The sequence below is a fragment of the Salvelinus fontinalis genome, chromosome 2 (assembly GCF_029448725.1).
Source record: "Salvelinus fontinalis isolate EN_2023a chromosome 2, ASM2944872v1, whole genome shotgun sequence".
In the NCBI taxonomy this organism is placed as follows: domain Eukaryota; kingdom Metazoa; phylum Chordata; class Actinopteri; order Salmoniformes; family Salmonidae; genus Salvelinus; species Salvelinus fontinalis.
Window position 1 is genome coordinate 43,857,439 of NC_074666.1, and position 27,310 is coordinate 43,884,748.

General features: G+C 43.1%; 1 protein-coding gene across 2 annotated transcripts in view; it reads right to left on the minus strand.

Annotated features, from left to right (window-relative positions):
- Positions 1–6,672: 6,672 nt before the first annotated feature.
- The window catches only part of LOC129819452 (roundabout homolog 1-like), a 33,531-nt gene continuing 12,893 nt past the window's right edge, over positions 6,673–27,310 (minus strand). For both annotated transcript variants that reach the window (XM_055875771.1, XM_055875774.1), the window contains exons 3-19: positions 22,474–22,631; positions 21,615–21,735; positions 21,163–21,301; positions 20,784–20,911; positions 18,959–19,074; positions 18,493–18,724; positions 18,152–18,273; positions 17,483–17,654; positions 15,450–15,650; positions 15,006–15,048; positions 13,886–14,001; positions 12,955–13,275; positions 12,747–12,848; positions 12,290–12,431; positions 11,431–11,667; positions 10,759–11,114; positions 6,673–8,365 (exon numbers count right to left, since the gene is read on the minus strand). In XM_055875771.1, the coding sequence (XP_055731746.1) occupies positions 8,076–8,365; positions 10,759–11,114; positions 11,431–11,667; positions 12,290–12,431; positions 12,747–12,848; positions 12,955–13,275; positions 13,886–14,001; positions 15,006–15,048; positions 15,450–15,650; positions 17,483–17,654; positions 18,152–18,273; positions 18,493–18,724; positions 18,959–19,074; positions 20,784–20,911; positions 21,163–21,301; positions 21,615–21,735; positions 22,474–22,631 (2,996 nt within the window). In that variant the 3' untranslated portion in view covers positions 6,673–8,075. The remainder of the gene's footprint in view (positions 8,366–10,758; positions 11,115–11,430; positions 11,668–12,289; positions 12,432–12,746; positions 12,849–12,954; positions 13,276–13,885; positions 14,002–15,005; positions 15,049–15,449; positions 15,651–17,482; positions 17,655–18,151; positions 18,274–18,492; positions 18,725–18,958; positions 19,075–20,783; positions 20,912–21,162; positions 21,302–21,614; positions 21,736–22,473; positions 22,632–27,310) is intronic.

Sequence of the window (27,310 nt, forward strand, 5' to 3'; positions counted from 1 at the left end):
AAGTATTACCATAGCATTTTTGTATGTTCTCTATAGTTATGTACTTGAAAATGTATAAATTGACCAATTCAGCACATTTGGGCAAACTCCTGGCAGACTTGATACAAAATATTGTGTAGTGATGTAATTCTTCACTGGATCAGTCTGAAACCTTGCACAGACACTGCTGTGATCGTGTGGATAACCTCTAAATATATGGCATTTCAAAGATGTTGAAAAATAAATAGAAAAAGCATGGTTTCTTTTTGTATTATCTTTTACCAGATCTAATGTGTTATTCTCCTATATTAATTTCACAATTCCACAAACTTAAGTGTTTCCTTTCAAATGGTATCAAGAATATGCATATCCTTGCTTCAGGTCCTGAGCTACAGGCAGTTAGATTTGAGTGTCATTTTAGAGGAATTTACCACTGGTGGACTCCAATCAAGTTGTAGAAACATCTCAAGGATGATCAATGGAAACACGATGCACCTGAGCTCAATTTCTAGTCTCATAGCATAGGGTCTGACTACTTATGTAATAAGGTATTTCAGTTTTTAATTAATAGATTGGCAAAAATCTCTACCTGTTTTCGCTTTGTCATAATGGGTTATTGTGTGTAGATTGAGGGGACAATGTGTGGACAAAGGAATGGGGTCTGAATACTTTCCGAATACACTGTATGTACAGGTAACAGCCAAAATAATGGAAACACTTGAGTGAATGAGGCATACAACATATTTTGAAAGCAGGTGCTTCCACAAGGTGTGGTTCCTGAGTTAAATAAGCATTTAACATCCCGTCATGCTTACGGCCCTGCTACACTACACCCATCGGGCATCCGGCATTGCCATCAGCCATTGGGGGAAAGCTTCCTTTGAAATCAGTGAACGTTGCTATACTGCCCGTGTCGCGTTCGCGTTGCGTCACGTCCAATGGCAAGAATTGCCAACAGTGCTTAATTTGAGCCGGATCCTGCAGGAACTGGAACCAGCACCTCTAAGATTTGACTTAGTTCGTTCCAGCACCTATTTTCCCTGCATGATTTATTGTTTCACTGTTCGCACTAAACATTAGACTAAAAGCGATCAGCCTTAAATTAAGTTGCCTCGTTATTTTTCCCGCTCACCAGAAAGGCCATCATGTAAAAGTGTGGTGATCTGTGTAATCATCCTATCCTGCCACAATGATTCCAGACCTGCTCTCTTATTTGTACATAGAGGTTATGGGAAGTGCCAGTGCGTTAAGTAACTGATCTTGACACAGGTGTTGGTAGTGGTGGTCAGCTAGTGAAGAGGTCCCTATGTAATCATGCCACGTAGCCTGAATTTGAAACGTGGTTAAACCAAATAAAAAATTGGATAAAAGGCAATTGAGTTTGATCATTTTTCCAGTCCAAAAATCCAGAGAAAGATGGTGAATCGGACCCAGAATGAGCCAGAGAACTGTCAGTGCCGGAGGAGAGGAATGAGGGGGCAACTGTTCCTAAGGCAATGCCTTAACTAGAAGCGCTGCTAATCCTGCCAGTTCAGCATCACCACCGGCACCTCCACTAGCTAGTGGGCCTACTAGCGAGTCAGACTCAGTGGGAAAGAGAGACGGGGGGCTGGGGGGAGCGACAGTGCATCCACCGACAAGCAGGTGCAATTTGCAGTTCAAAGAACAAGCAAAAGTATAAACCAATGGCTTGTCATACAGAATTCAAAGCTGGGCTGTACAGCATGCAAAAAGGTAGGGAGCTTGGGTCTAGAAATGACTGGAGGGATTAAACTAGCTAGCAAAAGAGTGGGTGGAATGTACAGTAACATCTTCAGCCTCTGACATAAAAACAACAACAAAAAGCCCTCAGAAAAAAAGGTTTTTGAACATGCCAGAACCAAGGCGCATTTGGTGGCAGCAAGCATTGTAGACAAGGATAAAGACACCAAGGTTGTAGTTAACAATAAAAAAAATGGACTTTACAGCCAGTCTTATGAACAGCCTTAGAAGGAGGCTAAATGTCACAGCCACTGGCTCGCTCATGGCTTTGAGCAAGAAATGGGCTGTCAGGAGTTAAATGGACTTGACATGGGGAGAGTCATTGTGGGAGGTTTTGAAAACGAAGGTGGAAACGTGTATTCCTTAACAAACTTGTTCTGTACTGTGAAGTTAATCTGAATATGTGCTTCATATTATCAAATAGGCGGCCTATATATTCTCATATGTGTGTTCTGCTGTAGCCTACATTGATTCATTTTATTTGAAATTATATTTTGATATTTGTTCTACTTCTACATTGACATCTTGAAAATGACATGAAATGCAGGTCTTGTAAGCCCCACAGCTGAGTATGTGTGCATATGCATATGACGGGTGTTCTGCAGTGTCATCTAAAAGGCTTTGAATGAATCAGCACCTTGGAGAGTACTGTCCATTTCACCACAATAGATAGGAGGCTACTTGGCTGTGTACTCTGTTGGCTGCGCTGCTACACTGTGGTTTGTCACAAATGAAGCACTGATTGCCAAGGTTCAACTCTTGATGGCTGACGCACATTCATTCTATCTTGTGAATTGAAATCATGAGAATAAAGTTGATTTTGGCTGCAGATGGCCTCGACTAAACACCACTGGTTATTTTACTAAGATTTATGAAGCCAAGAAGCAGAAACTCTAGCTAGCTACATGTTCAATGTAAACAAAAGCAACTTGTGCCATTTGAATAAAGACGCTCTTCCCCTCTACTGCTCTCCACTCTCAAAACAACACGCTCTGTGTAGCTGGTAGACATCAAATCAAACTTTATTTGTCACACGCGCCGAATACAAGTGTGACCTTACCGTGAAATGCTTACTTACAAGCCCTTAACCAACAGTGCAGTTCAAAAAGAGTTAAGGAAATATTTACCAAATAAACCAAAGTAACACAATAAAATAACAATAATGAGGCTATATACAGGGGGTACCGGTACCGAGTCAGTGTGCGGGTAGATGTTAGTTGATGTAATTTGTACATGTAGGTAGGGGTGAACATCACATTGAAGTGACGCTGATGGTAACACGACGTGTATAGTGTCAGGGTCAGGTATAGAAATGCTGTGCATGCCATTATTTTGGCTACCATGGCTATCCCCCATAGGATGACAATGCCTCCATCCACAGGGCATGGCTGGTCAATGAATGGTTTTTATGAGCATCTGTCTCCAGATCTCAACCCAATTGAACCCTTATGGGAGATTCTGGAGCGGTGCATGAGGAAGTGTTTTCCACCACCATCAACAAACCTCCAAATTATAGAATTTCTTGTGGAAGAATGGTGTTGCATCCCTCCAATAGACTTCCAGACACTTGTAGAATCTATGCCAAGGTGCATTGAAGCTGTTCTGGCTCATGGTGGCCCAATGCCCTATGTAGATGTTTCCTTTATTTTGGCAATTACCTGTACATTGTACAATCCATCAGTGAGAGAGAGCCTCAAATGTCACATTAATTTGTATATATCCACAGTGTACATGGCAAAGTTGGTTCCTGTTTCAGTCATGTTTTTGGTCACATTCGCGTTGGTCAAGCAAAAACTTTACTAAAGTGTAGACTTTACAGTGAAATGATTACTTACAAGCCCTTTCCCAACAATGCAGAGTTAAAAAGTAACACAAATTTGCCAAAGGAAATAGTAACAATAAAATAACAATAACGAGACTACATACAAGGAGTACCACTACCGAGTCAATGTACAGAGGTAAGAGGTAGTTGAGGTAATTGAGATATGTAAAAGTGACTAGGCAATCAGGATAGATAATAAACGGAGTAGCAGCAGCGTATGTGAAAGAGTGTCTATATCTGAGTGTATGTGTGTGGAATCAATATGCATGTGTGTGTACGTTTTGTATGTGTGAGCGTATGTAGTGGGTGTGTGTGTCACAGGAGGTTGGTGGCACCTTAATTGGGGAGGACATGCTCATAGTAAGGGCTGGAACAGAATAAATGAAATGGTATCTAACTCATCAAACGTGGTTTCCATGTGTTTGATACGATTCCTTTAACTCCATTCCAGCCATTATTATGAGCCGTCCTCCCCTAAACAGCCTCCTGTGTTGTGTATGTTGGAGTGTCAGTATAGTGTGTGAGTGTGTGGGTAGATTCCAGTGAGTGTGCATAGAGCCGGTGCAAGAGAGTCCGTGCAAATAAAAAGGGGGTCAGGGCAGCCTTTTGATGAACTGTTCCGCAGTCTTATGGCTTGTGCGCTCTGTCACTGCTGTGCAATAGCAGAGAGAACAGTCTATGGACTTGGATGGTTGGAGACTTCTTCTGACACCGCCTGATATAGATGTCCTGGATGGCACGGAGCTCAGGCCCAGTAATGTACTGGGCCATACGCACTAGCCTCTGTAGCGGCTTATGGTCAGATGCCAAGCAGTTGCCATACCAGGCGGTGATGTCAAGACGCTCCACATGGTGTAGCTGTAGAACTTTTGAGGATCTGAGGGCCCATGCAAAATCTTTTCAGCCTACTCAGTAGGAAGATTCGTTGTCGTATCCTCTTCACAATTGTGTTGGTGTGTTTGGACCATGATACATCCTTAGCGATGTGGACGTCGAGGAACTTGAAGCTCTAGACCCGCTCCCCTACAGCCCTGTCGATATGAATGGCGGTAAAGAGCAACTGCAGAAACTTTCAATTGACTGCAGTCAAAACTTCATGACCTTAGATCACATGATTTTTGTGAAGTTCATGCAGTGGACACCGCAGGAGGTTGGTGGCACCTTAATTGGGGAGGACAGGCTTGTGGTAATGGCTGGAGCGGAATAGGTGGAATGGTATCAAACACATGGTCTCAATGCTGGTTTCCATGCTCCGTTCCAGCCATTGTTATGAGCCGTCCTGTCCTCAGCAGCCTCCACTGGTGGACATGTAGGTGCAAGTCAGACAATTTTTAACCCAATAATGCGACACACTTTGAATGATCCGCTCGAACCCTCACTGTGTCTGCGCGTGAATGTGGAAGTGTGTGTGATGAAGGGGGTAAACTGGTAACTTACATCGTATTGACATACATGGTAGAGTGGATATGGATTGCCCATGTGTGCCACATTGATATCCAATTAATGAAATAATTGTCACTGTTCAGTGTGCAATTTTTAATTGCAATTTTACCTCTGCCCAGATGGTTATGGGTATACTTTGAAGTCAAGGAATCCCACAAAAATGCTATTCAGTTAATCTATTCAGCTAGGCAGCATTACCTGTCCAGAGAGGTGGAATGTAAGAAAATGGCTTGCCATAAATTCTGCAAAAGCAGAGCCTCTGAATATTATTGTCAAAAAATCCAGGCATATCTAAACGGCCAACCCAGTCCAAATACAGGAGGAAGCATTGAATTACTTCTCTCTAATTAAAAGCAAGTTCTACTCTCTAGCGATAGCCGCGACCAAAATGCATAATCCCCCTGGTGAAATGGCAGCTATGATGTAAAAAAAAAAAAAAAACATTTAAAATAAAAAACGGGATTAAAGCGGGGGAAAAAATGTATAAAACAAGCGTCAAAGCAGACCTGGGTTCAAATAGTATTTGAAATAATTTCAGGCGGTGTTTGGTTGAGCCGCAAGGGAAGCAACAGAATACTCCCGAGTGTAAACCTCACATTTGTCACTCCAGGCAGGCTAAAGCAAATCAAGTATTTGAAAGATTTAAAATAGTATTTGAGCCCAAGTCTACTTGGCAGATATTGGCATATAGTTTCTGTGCTCTCTCTCCAGGCCAATGTGGGTCAGTGGATTACCAACAGGCTATAAAAAACTGCCATCTTGGCACGGGTCTAACGCAGTGAAACAGATCCCTCTAGTACTATTTGTGTGTGTAGGGGGATGTAGTGTGTGTGTGTATATATATATATACCGTGCATGAATTAAGTGTTTTCATGCTTTTGTGTGTGTGGAGTGGGAGCTGGTGTTGGCTTTTCATGTTGAGCATATGGCCGTGGGGTAGTGAACACTGTGAGATAAGCGCTAAACCATCTGGATGTGTAGCCTACACAAACGAGGCAAGATGAGGACACTGTTGTCTAATGTCATTTCTGTCTGTTTGTTCATGGTAGTGGCGAATAACACTATGTAACAACTCAATACAAACTAATGGAGTAACCTCTGGCCAAGGAAGCCATTGACCAAACTAACATTTACAGACACATATCCGCACGCACACGCACACACACACACAGCTGACCAAATATGAGGAGAGGCAATACAGTGATCCGAGACCAGAGTGGGCAAAATGCTTGACACATCAAGAGATTGTTTTCCTTTTGTTTGATTTTCTATGATTTATATAAGACTAACAGGTTGTCCTGTTGTTCATCCTCTACAAGTACATGAATTGTTGAAAGTGCCACTGGATTACACATTTCATTAAAAAGGTTTAGTGTCACATTTGGATTGAACGGGATGTAGTTGGAGTTAGATACCAGTTGGTTTAAAAATAATTGCAGGAGATCATCCTGAGCCACAGAATGAGATTAGTAGTCTCAAAGTATCAATAATTTAGCTTGGTTGCCGGTCTGTTTTTGCTTTAGAAAAATACTGGTAGTCTTACCAAACAACGGGAAAGTTTGGCAAGGATGAAACTCTCAGGAAAGGTACTGTACCTAGGCTAATGTCCACTGCTACTTTAGAAAGACTTCCTAGAATAAGCATTCATAACTAAGAACTTACCAGACTGTGACTTATATGTTTTATTATCATTATCAAAGGCCACAGTAGAAGATATTGGGTTAGTTAAGCTTCAAATGATATTAAGTAATGCATGAAAATGTATATACAAGGAAGAATTATTCCTCATCTCGGGTGAGACATATTAGTCCAGTCCTACTGAAGCTATTCTTATAAAAGGAAGACCTTTACAGTATGTGAAAAACATATTCTACTTATTGCTCAACGTGCACATTTCAGCAGGTACATAGGGCCAAATCCTAACTTCAGACACATAGGATATTTACACAAGTCATGTATTGATGTCAAGGGGAGATTTGCGAAAACCTTTAGTCCTGCACAAACATCTGTTGTGTTGATGATTCAGCCCTCAATGTTAAGTTTCATGTTAAAAGGAAGAGAAATTAAACAAACTACATCTTCCAAATTCTAGTCAAAAAACAAATGTTTAGCGCTCATAAAAATAAATGTATAGAGACAAATGCACATTTAATAATAATAAAAAACTGAATAAAACGGTCTTGTGTGAACAAAGTATGATGAAAAGAAGCAGAGAATGGGTTGGGAAGTCACAGTGTTCATGGTTCATTAAATTAAATCAGTCGTAGATATTTACATTCTATTGCAAGTAAATGGTCTGTACAAATTCGCTCCTGAAGTTTTCAATATGCTGTAATTAATATGAAACCAGACTGAATGCTGCGCTCACCAGTGTGCATTCAGTCTGTTTTAACCAGGCTAGTAGGATCATAGCGCTTGGAAGATTCTGGAAGACAAAAATAGTGCTGTAGTACAGTAACAGTGCCGCTTTTGACCCCCCCCCCCCTTAAAAGATCTTGATGTACTATTGTAAAGTGGCTGTTCCACTGGATGTCATAAGGTGAATGCACCAATTTGTAAGTCGCTCTGGATAAGAGCGTCTGCTAAATGACTTAAATGTAAATGTAAATGCTAAAAGCATAACACTCTCTAAATATTTGTTTTGGAACAACCTATGACATGACAGAATTTTGACAAACTTTTTAGAGTTGTTTTGGCACGGCGGTTCATCTCTTGGAAAGCCCAACCCAGGTCATATGAGAACACAAAACAGAGGACACACCATAGAAGATGTCCATTCTAGGAATTCTATTTTCATGGGAGAGACTGCCCTGAGGTATTGTGGGAAACCTAGTTCAGGTAACCAATAGTGGTCTGGACAGGAGACATTGAATGGTCATTTCAACCCCAGTTACACTTCTACTGATGACTTGTAAAGCACTCACAGAGAAACAAAGACCACTTAAAAAATAATGAATGAAACCCAAGTCGAAATGTAATCGTTTTTTTCTCATGCTTAACAAATCAAGAGTCAATTCAATTCAAGTCTTGGCATTGAAATGGATTTGACCAAAAATCATCATCAAACAGATCATCGGTGTGGGGTCGTCCTCACCCCCCCTCGTCCTTCGCCCCTACTCCCTCCTGTGGCTCGGCGGTTGTCATAGTGAAGATCGTCACGGCAACGCCCCCAGGTGTTGCAAGCGGGGGTTGCTGCTGCCTGAGAGGGGTACTGTGCACGGTACTGCGCCTCCATCTCCTCCACCCAGGCTGTGCTCCAGTCCCAAACGGGCATGGGGTCCAGCTCCCCGAAACACTCCTCTTCTTCCCCTCGAGCTGGAGGGAACAGGGCACTGAGGGGCGACGCCGGGGGAGAGAAGTCTGGAGAGGAGACAGTAGAACACAACTAGAGTTAAAACACACACTGATACATGACACCATGTCACACCATCGGACATCACAATAGAGATACTATATATTACAAAATACATGAGATATGACACCATGATACAAAGAGAGATATGACAATTGACACCATGATACAAAGAGAGATATGACACAATTGACACCGTGATACAAAGAGAGATATGATACGACAACTGACGTCATGATAAAAGAGATGTACAGAAGGGACACATTTTTACAGTGTCAGATAGTCTCTTTGTACCATATCAACAGTAAAAGAAAAACAGATGCACGATCACCCTGCCAACTTCTTCATTGGAAGTGTTCCCTTGGCCAGTAATTAAAGAGGAAAATGACTTTTAAAGAGGAAAATGACATTGACGTGAATGGCACCCTATTCCCAACAACAGATTCAGCCGCGGGCCGAATTTTTCTTATTCGGATGGTCGGGGGGCCCGGAATATATTTACAAATAATTAGTAGACTGCAAATTGAGCACAAGAAGCCCAAACAGATATAATATTTGACTAAAACAATTTCAAACCTTGCTTACATTTGTATATGATCATTTTTCTCCCTATTATGCATGGGAATTCTTGGGAACAGATTTACAAAATTAAAATAATTTTGGAGCTGATTTCCTGGTGTTTTTACAGTCTTTTGTCTAAAAATTTAAAAAATACATTTTATATTTTTTTTTTCTCAGAAAACTTGGGGGGCCAAATAAAACCACCCATAAAACCAGCCAGTTGGGGAACCCTGACCTACAAAAGCACTACTTTTAACCGGAGACGTATGTGCCCTGGTCAAAAGTAGTGCACTATATAGGGTAATATGTGGATACCCCTGCCCTATGAGGTCCGGAGCCTGCTGGTTTTCTGTTCTACCTGGGACAGTCCAATTGAGATTTTTTTTTAATCACTAATTGGTCATTTGACCAATCAGATCAGCTCTGAAAAAGGTCTGATGTGATTGGTCAAAAGAACAATAAATGGAAAAAATATCAGAATTGGGCTGCCTGTGTAAACAGCCCTGGTGTCCCAGGTCTAAATGAGTCCCTGATTTAGAGGGGAAGAATAAAGAAATTTGGCTGCGTTTACACAGGCAGTCCAATTCCAAAACTTTTTCCACTAATTGGCATTTTTCAGCATTTGGTCAACAGACCAAATACTGAAAATAAAAAATCTGACCAAATAAACAGACCAAATAAATCATAAGGAATAAGGTTTGAAGTGCGTGTCCTATATCTAGGAGATAAGAAATCTCAGAAAATATATATTGTTTTGACATATTTTGGCACAAAACTACTTCCATATTTCCATTAATTGTTTAATCTGGTACCAGGTAACCGTCAGATGAGTCCCGGGACACTTGTGGGGGTCGTAGAGCAAAACGGAGAACACCATCGTTTTTGTGAGTCTTTCCTTAGTGGTGTCAAAAGTTTGTACCCCAGACCTTTCGGACACAACGGACGTTTTCATGAGACCGATTAAAAAAATATATATATATTTTAAGAACAATTGGGCAAATCGAGTAAAATTGAATCGGACATCTGCATATTTGGAAAAAGGACAGAGTTATTGATTAAGTAACAGTCTGAGAATGCTGGCTCGCTAGCCCCTTTAATTTGCTGAGAGGTCTTAAGTAATCACCTATTGCCATCCCCCGAATCCTGAGCTAACCCCCTGCCCAACACACACACACACAAACACACACTTTCTCTTTACATTGTGTGTGTCTGTGAGATACACTCTCAACTCAATCACATCTATCTGTCCCATAGGTCAGCTTCAGGGGCCACACAAGCACTGCCAATTCCCACATGTAGCCCATCTATGCATCCTCAAATACAAGACCACTGCTTAAATCTAGGTAAGGCTACATCCCCAATGGATACAGAGCATGCCGATAAGCTACACAAATGAAAACTGGTGACACCTGATTGTGTGGTCAATTCTATTTTTCCACCAGCTACTGGAATACACTAATTCCATTTATGAGTTGTAAAATGTTTGTTATTTGCTAAATACTGTGGACAACGTTAAATTAATGAATAATACATAACCCTGATGTAGCCTGGCGCATCCATCCAGAAATCTTCATACACAAGTATATGATGACCAACCTATAGAGGCTAGTGGAATCAGATTGAATGTCTGATGTAAATCTGACTCCAAGGCACCATTTTAGGATTGTCTTGTAATAGTGCACCATCTAGTGCCAGTTGGTGGAAAGACAACACAATCTCAAGGAATAACATATATGAATAACCTGTCTAAAGTATGATGATTGGCTACATTTGGGCAACCATATTAAAACATGCATTAACTATCATTAACGCTTTAATAATGTTTATCCAGCAGTCTTGCCTGAGAAGGAGGCTTCACTCATGGACTCGGCGGCCACAGTGGCGAGCACGCGGGCAAAGTTGGCGTCGTTCATGAATGAGCCATCCGACGAGCTGATGAAGCTGTTGCGGGTGCTGTTCGCCATGTTTCCCTCTGACACCGAGCCCCAGCCGTTCCACAGCGAACCCTCCCATTCGCTGCAGAGCGACGAGGGCGTGCTCTGAAACCGGGCCCGTCGGGGGCCCATTGGCTCCTGTTCGTCAGTCATCCCGTCCTCCAGTTGGTCGGAGGGGAGGGGCCCATAGATATAGCCCAGGGTGGGAGTGGGGGAAAAGGTGCGAGACAGGGAGGAGGCGGGAGGATTCTCCAACGTGGTGCTGGAAACAGGAAGTGAGGTAAGGTAAGAGGTGAATAAAGTAAAGACTTACAACACCTGTAAAGCAATACTGTAGTAACATAACAGAATTATTCTTGTAATATCAAACATTTTACTGATAAAGAGACTGGCTACTGGCTTTGGAGAAAAGTCCGATTAAATATTACTCACAATATGTTTGGTTGTCTAAGTTTAAAAGCCCTTATCAAATCGACGTAGTGGAATAGATAGCGTGAAAGCCTTTCAATCAATGACTCTGACAGTAAGCCTCTCGCCCTCCCTTAGTCGCCACCCTTAGGTTTCCATGGCAACCCTACCTTTGCTTCTCGGCCCTGGGGCTGAGTTCCAGGTACTGGGCGACTTCCTGTGAGGTCATCGTTGCGTCTTGCTCCTCATCCAATGACATGCAGTAGGAGGCAGTGGACAGGCGGCTATAGGAGGGGCAGCCAGTGGTGTTGGTGTTAGTGTTGGTGGGGGGGCCATGGCGACCAGACGCAGCACACACAGACTGAAGAGACCCGGCATCTACAGTCAGCTTAGTGGACCTGCTGGACCTAGGTGTGATGAATAATGGTCAGATGGTCATTTCCAATAATTAAAAATACATTCATAAGTGATATTCTTCAAGAATCAATAGGTATATCATTAAATAATTAATAAAATGGCTATATCACAGCCAAAATATTAGTTTGATATTACAGCAGCTAATGTCCCCCACGATGAAATCAGGGAGGGGACTGTGGATCTGTCTGTCTGCACGTTCGTCACGCTTAGTTGTCTAAATGTACTATAGTTACAAGATATTCCAATTTTGTTTCTAACAAAAGTGCTATTCCTTGCAAGAGGATAGTCATACTGTAACTAGAATTGAGCAGTTTCCTTTGTTTAAACTGTGGTTAGGTTTCATTCATGGGCAAGTAAATTGGCATTTGATTGCTGGGTGTTGGCTCCCGTTCTCTGAGCCGTGTCGAGGCCCTGTCGTCGGGGCTAAGAGCAGGGAGGAAGTACAATCATTTTCTCCAGCAGTAGACAGGAAACCACTTCAGGCCATAGGGTTTTACTATAATGGCCAAGGAAATGGAGGGAAGCAGAGCGCAGTGGCTCATTAGAGAGTGGGGAATGGGAGAAGTTATGGATAAATTGGTGTCAGGAAGTAGTCAACAGGAAGTTCCTCACCCTTCCTCTGAGGTGAGGCTGTGTGTGTCAGTGGTGTCGCCCATGGGCAGCGGGGGTGGCAGCATGTCCTCCAGGTGCAGTGAGGCAGAGTAGTGCAGGAAGCGGGGCGACGCCAGGGGCTTGAAGCACTCCGAGCGCCCACCTGGAGGACGAATACACACAGGCACCAAGGTTAACACAACAAAAACAATACTGTCAAGGACAGGGGATCTGACTGTACCATCCATTCCTGGGGGAACCCCCAGGGGTGCACATATTTGTTCTAGCCCAACACTAACACACCTGATTTAAGATAACTAAATACGAAGCCCTTGATAAGATCAATTAGGTGTGCTTGGGGTAGAACAAAAAGGTAAACACCCTGGGGGGCAGTAAATAAACTGTTTAATTGTTCCTGAGCATTAAAATCCTTTACAGTATGAGTGGTATAAGATGACTGTACAGTACAGTACAGTACCTGGTGGGAGGTGGCTGAGCCTCTGTTTGTAAGGCATTCCCCTCATAGCCAGCGCCTGGCTCCTCGACGACAGCAAGGGGGCGCTGTTCACCGCATGGAGATCTGAGAAAGGAGACACAGTCTGTGACTCAAAAGTAACTACAGATCGACGTTCACCAATAGCAAGGACATCAAAACCATGCAAGGAAGACACCACATTGACAATCACCTTGCTTGTAATTATTTTCCCACGACTCCTTGAGCACACCCATCTTGGGCTGCGAGGGCAAGGCCTGTTTCCATGGCAATGCCTGGCCATCCTGGACAACTGTGGCAGGCTGGGAGATGCCCACCGTCGCTGCGCCGTGCTGCGAGGAGGTGGTGGTGTGGCAGTGGGGCCGCTTGGGGCATCGGGCAGGGCTGTTGAAGGTCTTGAGGCCATTACCCGTCAGGTCCACGTAGAACGTCCCGTAGACACCACAGCTGTCGGGCACAATGGGGACAGCTACGTCCAGAGAGCTGGGGTCCTTCTTGGCTGTGATGGGCAACGCTGGGAATAAGAAGAGGACCATTATTTGTCCCCCATGATGGTGTTAAATGTTGTGCATCCACTTGTGTGAATTTGAAATGCTATGCATCCACTTGTGTGGCTGGAATTGTATTTTTAAGTTGTCAAATAAATTATATCTATCGATCTAAGATTGGAGAAATTCTGAGGCAGAATGGATCAAGTGTATTGCTTACGTAGCAGAGGTTCTGAGCTTCCATGATGACTAGCAGAGTTAGTTGCATAATCAACTGGTCCAGGACCAGTCTTTGTTATCCAGGGCATACTGGTCACAGTAAGAAATGCGGTAGGAGGAACTTTTTTGTTGTTGATTTTTTAAACCTTTATTTAACTAGGCAAGTCAGTTAAGAACAATGTCTTATTTACAATGACGGCCTACCAAAAGGCCTCCAAGGGGACAGGGGTTGCGATTAAAAATAAAATACAAATATAAGACAAAACACACATCACGACAAGAGCGACACCACAACACTACATAAAGAGAGACCTAAGACAACAACATAGCAACACATGACAAAACAGCATGGTAGCAACACAACATGACAAAAACATGGTAGAACTGATTCTAGACCAGCTTTAAAGCAGAACTCACTAGTCCTTCTGAAGCCGGGGTTCTCCTGGCTCTGAGCCCACAGTCCCTGGTACTTCTCGTCACTCAGGGTCGGTCTCCACACACCCGAGATCCATGGAGAGTCTGGGGCTGCCATTCTGCAGAGACACAGATCAATCAATCAGTCAGCCAATCAAACAATCAATCCCATGTAATGGGTATGGTTAAAATGGCAAAACTAGGAGGCACATATAGTGGATCAGATCATATTACACATGAGCATACACGGAGTGTACAAAACATTAGGAATACCTTCCCCGTTTTGCCCTCAGAACAGCCTCAATTGATCGGCTATGAAAAGCCAACTGACATTTAAACCTGAGGTGCTGACCTGTTGCACCCTCTACAACCACTGTGATTATTATTTTCATCTGACCCTGCTATGAACATTTGAACGTCTTGGCCATGTTCTGTTATAATCTCCACCTGGCACAGCCAGAAGAGGACTGGCCACCCCTCATAGCCTGGTTCCTCTCTAGGTTTCTTCCTAGGTTTTGGCCTTTCTAGGGAGTTTTTCCTAGCCACTGTGCTTCTACACCTGCATTGCTCGCACTTTGGGGTTTTAGGCTGGGTTTCTGTACAGCACTTTGTGACATCAGCTGATGTAAGAAGGCCTTTATGAATAAATGTAATTGAATTTGTTGAGGCATGGGCTCTACAAGCTGTCAAAAGCATTCCACAGGGATGCTGGCCCATGTTGCCTCCAATGCTTCCCACAGTTGTCAAGTTGTCTGGATGTCCTCTGGGTGGTGGAACATTCTTGATACACGGAAACGGTGTGCCTGGCACCTACTACCATACCCCGTTCAAAGGCACTTAAATATTTTGTTTTGCCCATTCACCCTCTGAATGGCGCACATACACAATCCGTCTCAATTGTTTCAAGGCTTAAAAATCCTTCTTTAACCTGTCTCCTCCCATTCATCTTCACTGATTGAAGTGGATTTAGCAAGTGACATCAATAAGGGATATAGCTTTCACCTGGATTGACCTGGTCAGTCTGTCAGGGAAAGAGTGTTCCTCATGTTTTGTCCACTTTGTGTTTAACGAAACAAAAGGTAGTGACATTGTCAATGAGCCACACTGTTTGACTTCCACCTACCTGTGTTTTATGATGAGGTCCTCACTGGCCAACCTGTACAAACCTGCAAAATCCAGAGTCATAGTAATTTTATAGTCTCGTTGATTTCCCAATGAGGGAACACACCTTATACAGGAACACTGGAGATGGTAATGTTAATTCCGTCCTTGATATATTTTATCATAAGCATTTGACCTTGAATGATGAGTCCAAATCAACCTATGGAATGCATGCCCACTATAATACAACCCTGTGAGGGGTGAAACCTTCAGTTACACATCAAATAACCAGAATATCTTGTTTTAGCTAAATAAAAAACCTGAATAGTTGCTAACGCTAATTATGTAACCATAATGGCACAGTGGACTAGCGTACCATGACATATCCATGCTCCAAATATCCTATGCCAAGCTAATACTAATGATACAACATATAAGCTATCCCCCAATTTCTGCCCAGACAGACCTTTAGCCTTGGTGTGGCCTTGTCCCAGGTGGTCGCCAGGCCGGGTGTGGCGGCGGTACAGGCAGACGGCCGTTATCACCAGGATGCACCACAGGAGGGCGCCAACACTCCCAATGAACACTGGGCCCCTCAGCACGGCCAGGACCTGAGTGAGGTCCCTACTGGGGCTGTCCAACTGGGGGGCCCCGGACCTCTGGGAGTCTGGAATAGGGAGGGACGGGAAAGTCAAAAACAAGACAAAAATGAAGAGAAAAATGAGAGAGAGAGATTTCAGGCTCTGTTGTGTGGAGGTTTATATAATATTTTAGATTCTTCAAAGTAGCGACCCTTTGCCTTGATGACAGCTTTGCACAATCTTGGCATTCTGTTATCCAGCTTCACCTGGAATGCGTTTCTGACATGAAGAAACGTTCAAAGATCTTAATGATGGACTGTCATCTCTCTTTGCTTAATTGAGCTGTTCTTGCCATAATACGGACTTGGTCTTTTACCAAATAGGGATATCTTCTGTATACCACCCTTACCATGTCACAACAAAACTTGCTCAAAATCAATATTGGCTCAAAAGCAATAAGAAGGAAAGAAATTCCACAAATTAACTTTTAACAAGGCACACCTGTTAATTGAAATGCATTCCAGGTGACTACCTCATGAAGCTGGTTGAGAGAATGTCAAGAGTGTGCAAAGCTGTCATCAAGGCAAAGGGTGGCTACTTTGAAGAATCTCAAATAGAACATATATTTTGATTTGTATAATTTTTGGGGGGTTACTACATGATTCCATATGTGTTATTTCATAGTTTTGATGTCTTAACTATTATTCTACAATGTAGAAAATAGTAAAATTAAAGAAAAACCCTTGAATGAGTAGGTGTGTCCAAACTTTTGACAGGTACTGTGTCCAAATTTTTCCCTAAAAAACAACAACAAATAAAACACTGAAATATCACATTTACATTAGTATTCTGACCCTTTACTCAGTACTTTGTTGAAGCACCTTTACAACAATTACAGCCTTGAATCTTATTGGGTATGACGCTACAAGCTTGGCACAACTGTATTTGGGGAGTGTCTCCCATTCTTCTCTTCAGATCCCTTCAAGCTCTGTCAGGTTGGATGAGGAGCGTCGCTGCACAGCTATTTTTAGGTCTCTCCAGAGATGTTAGATCGGGTTCAAGTACGGGCTCTGGCTAGGCCACTCAAAGACATTCAGAGACTTGTCTCGAAGCCACTCCAGAGTTGTCTTGGCTGTGTGCTTAGGGTCGTTGTTCTGTTGGAAGGTAAACTTTTGCCCCAGTCTGATGTCCTGAGATCTCTGGAGCAGGTTTTCATCAAGGATCTCTCTGTACTTTGCTCCGTTCATCTTTCACTCGATCCTGACTAGTCCCCCAGTCCTTGCTGCTGAAAAGCATCCCACAGCATGATGCTGCCACCACCATGCTTCACCGTAGGGATGTTGCCAGGATTCCTTCAGACGTGACGCTTGGCATTCAGGGCAAAGAGTTCAATCTTGGTTTCATCAGACCAGAGAATCTTGTTTCTCATGGTATGAGAGTCCTGTAGGTGCCTTTTCAAACTCCAAGTGGGCTGTCATGTGCCTTTTACTGAGGAGTGGCTTCCGTCTGGCCACTCTACCATAAAGGCCTGATTAGTGGAGTTCTGCAGAGATGGGAGAACCTTCCAGAAGGACAACCACCTCCACAGAGGAACTCTGGAACTCTGTCAGAGTGACCATTGGGTTCTTGGTCACCTCCCTGACCAATGCCCTTCTCCCCAGATTGCTCAGTTTAGCCTAAAGGCCAGCTCTAGGAAGAGTCTTGTTGGTTCCAAACTTCTTCCATTTAAGAATGATGGCCACTGTGTTCTTGGGGACCTTCAATGCTGCAGACATTTTTTGGTACCCTTCCCCAGATCTGTGCCTCGACACAATCCTGTCTCAGAGTTCTACGAACAATTACTTCAACCTCTTGGCTTGGTTTCATAACCTTTTGGCGTTCGGTTGACCATAGATAACCGTTGCATGTTGTCACTGACCTATGACCACTCTATGGGGGTCACTCTGTACCCCGACACCAGCTCCGTTGACCGTTGCCACCCGGACCCAGTACTGCTTCCCTGGGTAGAGAGGGGTTATTTCCAGACTGTAGGTCCCACCGTCCACTGTCCAGTTCAGGTACTGCTGCTCTTCCGACTGCACACACCACACCTGGACAGGACACACGGACACACACCCAGAGATCAAAGAGGGAACCAGGGAAGCATTACAGTTTGTGTGTGTGTGTGTGTGTGCTTTCAGGTGATTTATTCTTCAGCAGGAGTAATAGGCAACTCTGGTCCTGGAGAGCTGGCTTTTGTACCAGATCAGCACACCATTGATTAAACTTATCATGGTCTTCTTCCAGAAGTTCAACCACTTCTATCAAGACTGATTAGTTGAATCAGGTATTTCGCACTTGAACAAAAGCCTGCAAGCCAGGGTTGCATAGGACACCCTGTCAATACGATGTCTCATTAGAATGTGTGAATGTATTATGTCAGGTACTGAACATAGAGGAAAGAAAACTCACACTGGAATTTCTTGCATTCTCACAAATGTTTCATAAAACACATTGTGGAGCATACAAGAATGCCAGTGTGCTTGAGCAACTTCTTCAAGCATAGATACAAGAAGGTAAAAGGGGTTTTAAGTCATCTTGTTCTTACCTGGTATCCCTTGATGATGCCGTTGTGAGATTCATGGGGGGGAGGCTTCCAGGTCACATGGACCGTGTCATTATGGTCAGGGGTCATCGTTATGGAGATGGCCTGAGGTGGGGCACTAGGCACTGTGGGAGGATGGAGTGTCATGAAAATAACAACACGTGTAAAAACCCCAGACACACAACCCATCTTGATTCAAAACATCGTTTTTAATCTTCATAGTGCAAAATAGCACTGTAAAGTTGGACTACTCCTGAGCTACAGTATCCAAAGAAACACCTATATTTTCATAAATGTTTCTTTAGAGTTGATAACAACCAACTCTAACGGTTTTGAACCCTTACCTGTCTCAGGTACACCTAGGTGCCTGGTGTTGCTCTCCCGGCCGTACAGGCTGCTGCCGTAGGGACGCACTTTGAACTCATACTTGTAGCCCCTCTTCAGCGGGCCGACCAGTGTTTGGAAGTTTGGTAGTACAACCCTCTTAGCCGCCCAGTCCGAACTGGCGGGCAGGAGTGAGCGATAGAGGACCTCAAAACCATCCAGGTAGTGTGGCTGGGTTGGGAAAGACTGGAGCTGTAAGGAACAAAACAAAAGGAAAGCCAGAGTTAGAAGATTTGCCTTTCTGGAGTAGAAACCCAAAAAAGACAACCTTAAATCCGCATTATTTGAACGTTCTCTGTGACACGAAAATAATGTTCTGAACAAACGGGAAAAATGGCAGACCTCAATCTTAGTTCAGCAAAAGGTTAATACCTAACAGTTTTCATAATAATACATGCACCTTCATGTGACGTCTGATCTCCGTACCTTCCACTGCACTTGGGACATGTTGGAGTTTGGAGTCAGCACCGTCACATTCTCCAGAGCCACGCGCAGGGCCGACAACTCTCTGTGAAGGTCCCTCTGTCTGGTACTTGCGGCTTCTGTGAAGGAGGGAGAAAAATCTTCAGAGAAAATAATATTTTCTGTTCATAAATGGAAGTTCCCTACTGGCACTGAAATTGACACAAACTAAACTCCATATACATTTCCATAGTGATCCTAAAAACGGTTTACTTTAGATTCACACTCAATTCCGCCGCCAATTCAAGGACATCGTAAAAAAGTCTGTGCCTAATAGGGTCTTTGTTGTGCATTCCAGTTTGCTGTGTTCCCTGAGGAGAAATAGATATAGACTCAGCAAAAAAAGAAATGTCCTCTCACTGTCAACTGCATTTCTTTTCAGTGTAAATATCGTAAATAATGTGTGTAAATATTTGTATGAACATAACAAGATTCAACAACTGAGACATAAACTGAACAAGTTCCACAGACACATGACAAACAGAAATGGAATAAGGTTCCTGAACAAAGGGGGGTCAAAATCAAAAGTCAGTATCTGGTGTGGCCACCAGCTGCAATAAGTACTGTAGCGCATCTCCTCCTCATGGACTGCACCAGATTTGCTAGTTCTTGCTGTGAGATGTTACCCCACTCTTCCACCAAGGCACCTGCAAGTTCCCAGACATTTCTGCGGGGGAATGGCCCTAGCAATCACCCTCCGATCCAACAGGTCCCAGACGTGCTCAATGGGATTGAGATCCGGGATCTTCGCTGGCCATGGCAGAACACTGACATTCCTGTCTTGCAGGAAATCACGCACAGAACGAGCAGTATGGCTGGTGGCATCGTCATGCTGGAGGGTCATGTCAGGATGAGCCTGCAGGAAGGGTACCACATGAGGGAGGTGGATGTCTTCCCAAAACCGCAACTCATCAGTGAAGAGCACTTTTTGACAGTCCTGTCTGGTCCAGCGACGGTGGGTTTGTGCCCACAGGCAATGTTATTGCCGGTGATATTTGGTGAGGACCTGCCTTACAACAGGCATTCAAGCCCTCAGTCCAGCCTCTCTCAGCCTACTGTGGACAGTCTGAGCACTGATGGAGGGATTGTGTGTTTCTGGTGTAACTCATGCAGTTGTTGTTGTCATCCTGTACCTGTCCCGCAGGTGTGCTGTTCGGATGTACCGATCCTGTGCAGGTGTTGTTACACATGGTCTGCCACTGCGAGGACGATCAGCTGTCCGTCCTGTCTCCCTGTGGTGCTGCCTTAGGCGTCTCACAGTACGGACATTGCAATTCATTGCCCTGGCCACATCTGAAGTCCTCATGCCTCCTTGCAGCATGCCTAAGGCACGTTCACACAGATAAGCAGGGACCCTGGGCAGTAGAAGGGCATCTTTAGTGTCCTAAGTTTTAATAACTGTGACCTTAATTGCATACCGTCTGTAAGCTGTTAGTGTCTTAAAGACCGTTCCACGGGTGCATGTTCATTAATTGTTTATGGTTCATTGAACAAGCATGGGAAACAGTGTTCAAAACCTTTACAATGAAGATCTGTAAAGTTATTTGGATTTTTACGAATTATCTTTGAAAGACAGGGTCCTGAAAAAGGACAGTTTCTTTTCTTGCTGAGTTGATTACATTTGGCTGTAAGGAAATAGGGTACGATAGGATAAACTTTGATTTCACCGAGGCGAAACTGGCTTAGACACACAGTCCAGCTGTACACAACATAAACACTGTACATTACATATTCAACCGATACACAACACATAAACGTAGCGTTGAAGGCCCCAGCTAAGCGCTCTTACCCTCCACCACTAGCTGTGCGCTGGCGGTGACCACCCCCACATCGTTGACAGCTGTGCAGGTGTACCTCCCAGAATCCAGTGACGTCACATAGTGGATTTGGAGGCTCTGGTCAGGATTCACTAGATACCTACAGACATAACACAGAAATCACTACAACATTCACTCTAGCAACTGCATGCAATTATTAGAAATCAAAGAATGACATATTATTGAACGGTATACTAAGTATGGCCTGTCATGACATATGTACTGACTGTGCTGTGGAGCAGCTGAGAGACTGTTTTTTAATGTTACATATACACCTCATGTCAATGACAGTTTTTAGTCTAATGTACAGTTAATGGACAAAGCTTTTGTAGTTGAATGCAGGAATCAGACCTGCCATTGGGCAGAGGGCCCTGCTCGCGGCTCCACTCCACAGCAGGCATGGGATCTCCTTTAGCCTCGCAGTAGAACTGGGCAGACTCCCCCATCCCCACCGACATATCCTGAGGCTTTAGCACCAACACTGGCTTGGCTGGGTATTGAGAAAGCACGGACAAATATGAAAAGTATGGTTAGTCATATCACACCTCTATGCATTTTATTGCATTCAATTCCATGCTATCCCTTTTATCAATAGCAAACATTCTTAGCAGCATGACATACCTTTTCCACAATGTTGTGCAGAGCCAAACTGTACTGTGCTGACTCAGATCTTTCATATTGTCATTTCCAGCAACTATGGTGGATGCATAATCAGGCCAGCGCTGTACAGCTTGGCTCAGTAGTGCGAAAAGGTTCTTGCTAAAATGCCGAAGTACTATATATGGGGTCAGGGTTTATCTTACCTAGGACAGAAAGGCGTGCGGCCCTGCTCTCTCTTACTCCCACAGTGTTGGAAGCCACACAAATGTACACGCCAGAGTCATTCTTCTGGGCTGGGGCAATGATCAACTTCCCATTCAGCGCCTATAGGTCACATGGGTAGCAATCACATATAGTTAAAAAAAAAAAGTTTCTTGCAGAGGATAAATAGCATGGTACGAGCCTTGGCTTGTGTGAGCCGAAATGGTTCATAGGAGCAGGAGCCTATCTCCTGTTTCTGTAGAGTGAACAGCTTGATGTACAATTACACCCCCTGGACAGGATGCTAGTCTATCACAGGGCCTTACCCCCAATCTATCTCCTTAATGCTGAGTGCCAAACAGAGATGCATTGGGTCCCATTTGTTTTGTTTTTGGTATGACTCAGCCAGGGATTGAACTCTCAACAGTCAAATCTCAGGGCTGACCCTCTAACCAGAAGGTCAATGAATTTGCCATTGCAGAGGATAAATTATCATCCTTTTTGGTCCAAGATGATAGGTCCTCTTTTATTAACGAAGAAGGAAAATGAATGAAGCAGCCTGTGGTTTTAATCAAACTTTTGTACAACAATGCCCTCTATTGGTAAAAGGATGATACCACATCAGGATTGGAGAAATAAGTAATCAAACAAAACAGTATGATGAACCCCCCAGGTTGGTGTGGAATAAATTTCAGCTCCTGCCACCTCGGGGAATTAACTAAAGTTAGAAAAATTCATTAAAATATGGAAAAAGCTACATGTTTTGAAAATACATTTTCTGCAGACTGACTACTGTCCCAGTGTTAATTTCCAATTTCCAAACCCCTAAAAAGAATGTAGCTATTGTTAAGGAGGTCTCACAGTGTAATGCGGGTCAGTGTTGTTGATGGGGACCCCGTCTTTCTTCCAGGTGACGTTGGGCTCGGGGTGTCCCACCGGCGGGCTGCAGTTCATCACCGCCACCTCCTCCACAGCCACCTCCACATCAATGGGCTGCACCCGGAAGTCTTCACGGAGAGCTGGAAGAAGACACGACAGAGGAGGTCCATTCATAACCAGTGAGTCTGAGACTAGCTGGTGCACACTGCCATAACAGTACATTGTACGAAAACGTCAAAGTTAGTCTACAAGCCTGTAGTTCATTAACATTTCCTGGGAAACGTGCCGAGCACAACACACATCACTGCCTGCTTGAATTGTCTTCCCGCAAATGAGAGTTTTGAGCACCAAAAACAAGCAAGGCTTACAATAACCTCATCTAATGATTTTTTTTAACAAAACCATTATCATACATCACACAGCTCCAAATATCCAGATATTCTGTATACGGAATACATAGTGCCTTTGTCCAGTTTTGCCCCATCAACAACCACATGCACTACCAGTCAAAAGTTTGGACACCCCTACTCATTCAAATGGTTTTCTTTATTTTTTACATTGCATTGTAGAATAATAGTGAAGACATCAAAACTATGAAATAACATATGGAATCATATAGTAACCAAAAAAAGTGTTAAACAAATCCAAATATATTTTAGATTCTTCAAAGAAGCCACCCTTTGCCTTGGCAGCTTTGCACACTCTTGGCATTCTCTCAACCAGCTTCACCTGGAATGCTTTTCCAACAATCTTAAAGGAGTTCCCACATATGTTGAGCACTTGTTGGCTGCTTTTCCTTCACTCTGTGGTCCAACACATCCCAAACCATCTCAACTGGGTTGAGGTTGGGTGATTTTTGTATTTGTATTTATTATGGATCCCCATTAGCTGCTGCCAAAGCAGCAGCTACTCTTCCTGGGGTCCAGCAGAATTAAGGCAGTTTATACAATTTTAAAACATTACAATACATTCACAGATTTCACAACACACTGTGTGCCCTCAGGCCCCTACTCCACCACTACCGTATATCTACAGTACTAAATCTGTGTGTGTGTGTGTATGCATGTGTTTGTGCCAATGTTTGTGTTGCTTCACAGTCCCCGCTGTTCCATGAGGTGTTTTTTAAATCTGTGTTTTAAATCTAATTTTACTGCTTCCGTCAGTTTCTTGATGTGGAATAGAGTTCCATGTAGTCATGGCTCTATGTAGTACTGTGCACCTCCCATAGTCTGTTCTGGACTTGGGGACTGTGAAGAGACCTCTTGTGGCATGTCTTGTGGGGTATGCATGGGTGTCCGAGCTGTGTGCCAGTAGTTTACAGACAGCTCGGTGCATTCAATATGTCAATACCTCTCATAAATAAAAGTAGTGATGAAGTCAATCTCTCCTCCACTTTCAGCCAGGAGAGATTGACATGCATATTACTAATATTAGCTCTCTGTGTACATCAAAGGACCAGCCGTGCTGCCCTGTTCTGCGCCAATTGCAATTTTCCTAAGTCCTTTTTGTGGCACCTGACCACACGACTGAACAGTAGTCAAGGTGCGACAAAACTAGGGCCTGTAGGACCTGCCTTGTTGATAGTGTTGTTAAGAAGGCAGAGCATCGCTTTATTATAGACAGACTTCTCCCCATTTTAGCTACTACTGCATCAATATGTCTTGACCATGACCGTTTACAATCTAGTGTTATTCCAAGCAGTTTAGTCATGTCAACTTGCCCAATTTCCACATTATTTATTACAAGATTTAGTTGAGGTTTAGGGTTTAGTGAGTGATTTGTTTCAAATACAATGCTTTTAGTTTTAGAAGGGTTAGGGTGAGGTTGAGGGTTAGTAACTGTGATTGTGGAGGCCAGGTCATCTGATGCAGCACTCCATCACTCTCCTTCTTGGTCAAATAGCCCTTACACAGCCTGGAGGTGTTGGGTCATTGTCCTATTAAAAAACAAATGATAGCGCCACTAAGCACAAACCAGATGAGATGGCGTATCGCTGCAGAATGCTGTGTTAGCCAAGCTGGTTAAGTGTGCCTTGAATTCTAAATAAGTCACCGACAGTGTCACCAGCAAAGCGCCCCCCACCGTCACACCTCCTCCTCCATACTTCACAGTGGGAACCACACATTCGGAGATCATACGTTCACCTACTCTGAATCTCACAAAGACGCCAGACCAAAGGACATATTTCTACCTGTCTAATGTCCATTGCTCATGTTAATGAACTTATCCTCTGCAGCAGTAAACTCTGGGTCTTCCTTTCCTGTGGCGGTCCTCATAGCGCTTGATGCCAGTTTCATCATAGCGCTTGATGGTTTTTGTGACTTCAAAAGTTAATGAAATTTTCCGGATTGACTGACCTTCATGTCTTAAATTAATGATGGACTATTTTCTCTCTTTGCTTATTTGAGCTGTTCTTGCCATAATATGGACTTGGTCTTTTACCAAACAGGGATATCTTCTGTATTCCATCTCTACCTTGCCACAACACAACTGATTGACTCAAAAGCATTAAGAGGAAAGAAATTCAACAAATCAACTTTTAACACGGCACACCTGTAAATTGAAATGCATTCCAGGTGACTATCTCATGAAGCTGGTTGAGAGAATGCCAAGAGTGTGCAAAGCTGTCCAGGGCAAAGCCTGGCTACTTTGAAGAATCTCAAATATAAAATATATTTTGATTTGTTTAACACTTTTTTGGTTACTACATGATTCCATATGTGTTATTTCATAGTTTTGATGTCTTCACTATTATTCTACAATGTAGAAAATAGTAAAAATAAAGAAAAATCCTTGAATGAGTAGGTGTGTCCAAACTTTTGACTGGTACTGTACGTTCCTCAGAGGTCTCAAACAATTCATAGAGCAAACTTGACCGGTCTACAGTGACATAACCACAAGTACATGACAGACAAGCCTGAACTCTTGACAGGAACAAGTCATGTTTACTCAATCATTAAGAGTAACTGTGAACCATTTAGGTTGAAGGTCTAAGGAGCTTCCTCCCATTATATCCAAAAGAACAGAAACAATGGCCTTTCACCTTGAATGTATAAATTACAACATGTTTAGGATGCCTGTTTTAAATCCTCACTGATACCATTACATTGCAACACCAAATGGAATCATGAGACAAAACATTTTTGGACACATAATGGTCTAGTGCCATTAAGTACAAGTAGAATATCTCCAATCTTTTGTTCAGCAAAATATTAAGGAATGATCTTAAGCTGGAGTTCTTTAAAATGTAGATACGTGTATTCTTCGACTTAATAATTAGCCGGAAATGAACTTAGCCCAACTCTTGAATTAAAAGTGATGCATGGTTTATTGCTGTTTAGGCTACTTTTCCTAACCAGTTCAACTATACTGACAAAGGTCACGATTACACGATTATCTTAATGAAACTAACACAGATAAATAAAGATTAAATTCTAGATATACCACAATCCTCCTGCTACTGTTCTCTAAAGTACTGTCGATCTGCCAACTGAATCTAAATTAAGTACCACTGTCTATTGTCCCAATGGCTCCACCACCAAATGTACTGCTCCAGGGAAGTTCCCCCAACAAGTCAATCAGCCACTAATTATACCATCCAGCTCAGGAATCCAGTGGTCTCCGGGTGACCCTGTTTTGGGTGCAAACAGAGGCTGGGGGTCAGGGGTCATTTAGCAGTGTTTGTCCTGGAGAGGGGGTATTCATTGACATTGGACCCCCTTACTTATTCTCTGTAATCACAAAGACAATCTCGCGCTCTCTTCCTCTAGAGCAGGATTCTGTGGATCTGTGGATACTGGGGGCTTCCCGTTGACCTCAAGGATCATATATCAGCTTGATATAATGTTAAAGATCAGCATGGAGGTAGAGAGGAAGTGAATGGGACAGGATGTAGGAGAGAGCCATACAACAAAGACAATAGAATGTATTCTAAGACCACAGTTTCACATCCGTCAGGCATAGGGTTCTATAGTCTTGGTCCTGGAAAGCAGCCTTGTGTGGTTTTGGTTCCATCTCAGTATAAGCACACCTGATTCAGCTAATCAATATCTTGAGTGGTTTATTAGTTACCGCACACTGCGGCGACTGATACATAGTCTCTTCACTCACATGATCTATAACAGTGTGATGGTATCTCTCTTCATCCTAGTGTGCAATTAGTTTTGCATGGTATCTTGGCATTTACAGTGCCTTCAGAAAGTATTCGTACCCCTTGACACATTTTATGCCAATTTATTAAAAACAAAATACAGAAATAGCTCATTTACATAAGTATTCACACCCCTGAGATGTCAGAATCACCTTTGGCAGTGATTACGATCAGTCTTTCTGGGTAAATCTAAGAGCTTTGCACACCTCGGGCCTCATTTGACAATATTGGGAGGAACTATTCTAAAATACAACTTTAGAAAGGAATTTAGAATGTTAATACGCATAGAAAATGTTTGAGTTATCAAATAATCCTATGAGTGTACACCGGTAGGAGATCACCATTGCTAAATACAAATTGTTCCCAGCCTCAGTACACGACCGTGGCTATTTGCATTTCGAAATGTCCCTAATTAACCATATATGGTCCAAATTATTCCTTTAAAGCATGTGGGGGAAATAAAATGGCGTACCATGACATACAACGCCGCAAACAAAAAAAGCTTCGAAAAAAATAATGATCCAAGAATGAAATACAGGTGTTAGTGTCAGAGATTGAGTACAATCAAAATATTATATTTGGCTTGCTCAGTTGTGGCTTGACCAGTAAAAATAGCTACAAAGAGAGGACCATTGAGCCAATTAGTTACATTAGCAATGGCAAATATAC